This window comes from Limulus polyphemus, unplaced genomic scaffold, assembly GCF_000517525.1.
Source record: "Limulus polyphemus unplaced genomic scaffold, Limulus_polyphemus-2.1.2 Scaffold6273, whole genome shotgun sequence".
Lineage (NCBI taxonomy): Eukaryota > Metazoa > Arthropoda > Merostomata > Xiphosura > Limulidae > Limulus > Limulus polyphemus.
The window spans coordinates 14,680-20,639 of record NW_013671883.1 but is presented as its reverse complement, the minus strand read 5'-3'; the positions used below and the strand labels follow the sequence as shown (position 1 = coordinate 20,639).

General features: G+C 32.6%; 1 protein-coding gene across 1 annotated transcript in view; it reads left to right on the top strand.

Annotated features, from left to right (window-relative positions):
• The window catches only part of LOC106473553 (probable phenylalanine--tRNA ligase, mitochondrial), a 31,371-nt gene that overhangs the window by 12,290 nt on the left and 13,121 nt on the right, over positions 1–5,960 (top strand). Inside the window, exons 5-6 of the mRNA XM_022401962.1 lie at positions 839–999; positions 3,579–5,307. Of these exons, the coding sequence (XP_022257670.1) occupies positions 839–999; positions 3,579–3,863 (446 nt within the window). The 3' untranslated portion in view covers positions 3,864–5,307. The remainder of the gene's footprint in view (positions 1–838; positions 1,000–3,578; positions 5,308–5,960) is intronic.

Here is a 5,960-nt window from a genome sequence, read left to right as displayed (position 1 = left end):
ATAGTTTTAAAATGTAAGACTTGTGTCCGTGTATAGTTTTAAAATGTAAGACTTGTGTCTCCATGTACAGTTTTAAAATGTAAGACTTGCGTTTGTGTATAATTTTAAAATGTAAGACTTGTGTTCGTGTATAGTTTTAAAATGTAAGACTTGTGTTCGTGTATAGTTTTAAAATATAAGACATTTTTTGAAAATCACATTTTCATGAGTTTGTATGCCTGTCGGTAACCATGGAAATAGTACAAACTGTTGATGTTCACACATTATAATATTTGAACTGACCAGTAGTATGTTTTTATTCTAAAGATATATTAATACTTGTGTTTCATGTATTTACGTGGAGATTTTGTTCCTTTGAAAGTGAGGTAACCGACACAGAAAGGTGAATAGGGTAGTTGTTCTTTTGCTAGTATCAAGCTTGAAGTTTCTTCGACAAAATAAATATCGTAGTTTTTTACACGTGAACTGATAGGTTGGATGACCCTCCTTACTTCTCGGACAAGCTTGAGTTGTGGAACATACTAAGTGATGTTTAAACAAGACATTATTTTCCAGTTTTTATTCAATAAACACTGTGTAAGAAATAAATGTTAACTTCGTTTTTAAATTTCTTGAGCTTCTATCTCATTAGAAGATATATATGTAACAATTATTCTTAAAATATTAAATATTTGTTTTTCATGCAGAAATGTAATTTTGTAAAAGAAATTAAGATATTTGTAGTTTTGTAATCTAGTCACGACATTTTTACTGTTCACAATCCTTTTGAAATCAAGAATGCAGCACAATACGTTGGATTAGATTTGCTACTTTGTGATTTTATTTCTGCTTTCTTCAGCTGGTGCAGGTCACAAGATTGGATGGGCTGCTGGACTAGGGCTCGAAAGACTGGCCATGAAACTGTACGACATTCCTGACATTCGCCTTTTTTGGAGTACTGACAGTGGCTTTCTCGTCCAGTTTCACACAGACAACCCAGATCGACAAATTTCATTCAAAGTAAATGTATTAAATAACGTCCTCTATATAGGTGTGATGTAAAATATGAGTGTGTCTTGATAGTTCTTAATGTCTTGTTTCAGTGATACAAGTTAATACCTAACATAGTTTCGTGGTGCTTTGGTGATAGAATCGTTCATAAGAAGTGAACATAAGCATTTAATTTTAGAATCATGAGTCATGATTTGAATAAATGACTGAAGGACTTGGTAACGGGCCTTGATCTGAATGTAAGACAAACAAATACCATTAGATCCTTGAAGAAACGTGAAAATTTACCCCTCTCCCCCCACAATTTTTAATGTACTCATTAAGTCCCCCCTTTTAAGTTCCTTTAAATTCTGGCATCCAATACTGCCAATGACAACCTCATCCATAAGTCAATCACCCAGTTTTAGGAAAATAAAACTTTTAAATGTAGCCAAGCCTGCCTTTTTCCTATCTTATATCTGTTGCTGTCTCATCCTAGTACCTTCAAAATACGAGATATAAGGTAAAGAAATCGGACACCCTTATTCTATCAGTTCTCCAAATAATCATGTTCATCTTCTTATTTTGTCAAAAAAAAACATAAAAGATGTTCTAACTATCCCTGTGAAATAATCTTTTTATCCCAAGAATCATTCTCGTAACTCTTCTCTGAACCCTTTCTAATAAATCAACATTATTTCTTAAAAACTGTACGCAATATCCCAAGTTAGGCCTAACTAGTGATTTGTATAGAAAACTAATTAGCTCTTTTAATTATAATGGTTTTATATAATAATTAATAATTAAATAAATACATAATCAGACTCTCACTTAAAGTTCTAGCGAAAGTCATGTTCTTGTTGTGAGGAGAGTTAGGCCTAACTAGTGATTTGTATAGAAAACTAATTAGCTCTTTTAATTATAATGGTTTTATATAATAATTAATAATTAAATAAATACATAATCAGACTCTCACTTAAAGTTCTAGCGAAAGTCATGTTCTTGTTGTGAGGAGAGTACTTTTATTTGAAATTGTGTTCTGTTATAAAGAAATGGTTGTTTCACATGCCCTAGTTAGTTTTCTAATTGTTTGAATGTTGAACACCTAAAGTGTAAAATTGTTTTATAGTTTTATGTTTATTGTGCCATTCAATAGATGGCGCCACATTTCCTAAGCCTAAATCACCACTTCTGGTTTTGAGATATTATTGTATTTCAGCACAATAGATGGCACCATTTTATTTGTTATTTCGGTCACATTCATAGATAAATATATATAGACGGCCACATTATTGTTCCATTATAGTAAGATTGATTTTAAATCAGTATGTCCCTAAGTACTACCTCAAATTATAATAGGTTTATTACTCATAACAGAGCACTGCTTTAATGGCTTGAGTGACTTACGTAATTTGTCATCTTACCAATTCATCCTCGTCGTTCTGTAAAACCTCAACATTCTTATTATAGCTAGAAATATTCAAAAGTTTAATGTCATCAGCATATTTTTGTAATTTACTAATTATGCCCCTATCAGTGTCATTAATGTAAGCAAGAAAAATCAAAGGCCCAAGTTCTAACCTCTTAGACACTCCACCAATAACAAGGGTCTAGTTGAAATAGAGTCCACTAATAAACTCTTGCTTGCCCTCAACCAGTCCTTCTACCGTCCAATTAACTTGTTTTTCTCAACTCCTACTGACGTCACTTTCTTAGCTAATGATCCTATATTTACATAGGAGTTTTGAAAATATGCAGCTTTGATTTTACTAACTTATTCTTATGAATTATCTAAAGTACTATAAAACAAATGTAAGTAGTCCAACCTGTCATTCACTTTTCCTCTTGTCGCCAAGTTTTGCTGGTTTCTGGGAATTCCGTTTCTCATCAGGAACCCAGTTTGTGTTTCATATCTGTTTTATAGTATTTTAAACGGCTTTGGGTTGAATAATACAAAAGAATAAATTAGTGGCATCAATGCAACAAATTTTTTAAATTTCTGTATAAATATTTGACATCTCGGACAATATGAAACCTAATCTTGTGATTTATCCGTATCCAAGGTTACTGATGAGGAGTTGAACTCCCCACATAACAGGAGTTTTGTCTTCAGGAAATAGTTAACCGTCACAATTACTAGTATGTGAAGTTAAACAGATATCAAACAGTTTATGAGTAGCTTTTAACGTAAAACAGTTTTAAGTTTTGTCTTAAAAACAAGGTTATATTTAGATTTTTAAAATCGTTTCAGAAAATGGGTGAATTATGTTATGTCTATCCAACATTTATTGAACTGTAAACCGTGAAGTTATAGTTTTGTGAATATATGCAGAAATTGAAAAGAGTATATTACTTAATAGGAATTCGACACCTCAATCAGTATTAAGTAATTCAGATTTTCATGATAATTTTTACCACTTGGTGCATCAGTGACAAATCTGAGGGCTTATAGTGCCAATAATGTGGTTCTGACACCCATAGTGGGCAGAGCACAGATACCTCATTGTGTAACTGTGCTTCACAGCAAACAAACAAATTATAATAATTTACTACTTGTATTATTATTAATTATCCAAACACTCTAATAATAATAATTTTTCTTCGTTTAGCCTTTCAGCCACTATCCTCAGTGTATCAACGATATCTCTTTCTGGATTCCCGAGGAGTATTCTTCGAATGATTTTTATGACTTGGTGCGTTCTGTTGGAGGTGACATCATAGAGCAAGTGACTTTGGTGGACGTGTTTACTCACCCTAGAACTAAAAGGACAAGTCACTGCTACAGGATAGTGTACAGACACATGGAGAAAACACTAACACAGCAGGAAGTGAACGAAATACATACACGTATAGAAGAAGCTTCAAGAAAGAAACTTCACGTTGAAATCCGATAATAAGATATTCATTTTAAACAAGTTGTAGTTGTTATATATATAATAGTGTGTTTGGCAGATAACTGAAATGTTACTAGCATAAGGACTATAGACGTGGTAGTTGGCTCAGAAATACGTTTCTTTTTTCGTGAGCAAAAACAGTAAAGATTTTTATGTTGATAATTTTGAAAACAGAGAGTGAAGGTGTAAAGCAGATTGACTTTTTGAAACAAGAAGAAACCTGATAACTGAAACATTAAATCATTCTGTAAGCAAAATGTATGAACTCTCTCTCTTGTGTCTGTACTAATGATGGATGTTAGAAAGTTTGTACCTGTTAAACTACAGTTCTAAAATAATTATTTCTTACAGCATCGGGATTTCTAGTCGTATAAGTTGTTCTTGTTAACGTTTGATTGATCTGTTAAAATACTGGTAAAGGAACCTAACATTGTTTATACACACATCCTACGGACTGATGTACTTACTAAACGAATCTAGCATTATTTATACACACATCCTACAGACTGATGTACTTACTAAAGGAACCTAACATTGTTTATACACACATCCTACAGACTGATGTACTTACTAAAGGAACCTAACATTGTTTATACACACATCCTACAGACTGATGTACTTACTAAAGGAATCTAACATTGTTTATACACACATCCTACAGACTGGTGTACTTACTAAAGAAATCCAGCATAGTTTATACACACATCCTACAGACTGATGTACTTACTAAAGGAACCTAACATTGTTTATACACACATCCCACAAGTTGGTGCATTTGCTGAAGATATTTTAGTATTTATTCTTGGGTTTCTCTCTCATGTCAGGAGTTACACAAATTACCCACAACCTTGAAGTTCTTAGAAATTCGTAACTGTATCGATAATACACATCTACTGTGGTTTATTTCTTCGAACGACTCCAAACCCAATCGTATTGTGCTTTAGAAACATTCAATTTTTATATTTTCGTAGTTACATAAATAAGAAACAGTCGACTTGAAGAACTATTTGTGAAAATTGAAGGAGGGGGGGGGGGTAACCAGGTGAAAACAGGTAAGTAGATATCAGTTTTGTGATGTAAACTTTAATATGACTTGTTATTTATTCATTTTAACTTTTATTTTTTTCGCGGTTTTTTATTCCATTTTTTTCGTTTCCTTCCCTCAACCACCTTTTTAAAGTAGTTAGGTAAATTAATACGTAGGTACACGAGATGTGTGTCCTTTTTAAAGTAGTTAGGTAAATTAATAAGTAGGTACACGAGATGTGTGTGTATATATATTAGGTAACGGTAATATTTCTGTAGTTATATCTATAATATGGTATTTAATATTAGTTATATCGGCATTAACCGAAATTTCCTGAAAAGGCTGGTATTTGAATTTTTGTAACACAAAGTTATATAAACAATTTTTATGCGTGCTGGGCGTCCAAGTAGCTCATTGGTAAGTCTGTGTGCTTATAGTTATAATGCTAAAAATTTAATTTGAATAACTGCTGTGCACTTATCACAGATAGCTTGTTGTGTAACTTTGCCCTTAACAAGAGATAGGGTTTATTTCGGGCTCAGCGGTGAAACCGAGAGTTCTTATAACGCTAAAAATCTGGCGTCGATCACGTAGCGGGTAGGCTTAACAACAATCAAACAAACAAATATATTTCGGTGACGTAATAAGCTGCAAATACGACCCTAAGGAGCTGGAAGTATTAAACTTTAAACGTGTAGAAATAATCAGTAAGTTCTGTGATAAAGTATATCACTATGTAACAAACAAACAGAACTATGATATATATTTATAGTTATCTAATGTAAATAAAACAAATCGGGCCTAACACACCTACGCTTTCTTGTTAAGGGGACATGCCAGGTTTGTTTACAATTGGTTCAGCAGTTTGCCAGTTATATGCAGAAAACACACAAGCTTTTGTAAAATTATCGTTAAGATAACGTGAAAGTTACTTTCAGTATAAGTTTTTAATTCTTTTTTTTTTTTTCGTATTAATTTTTGACTGCTACTTCTTAAAGCCTGATATATAGTGCGTGAATGTATTTACCGAAAAGTTTAGACAACAGTAATGATCCTCCTGTAGGACAACG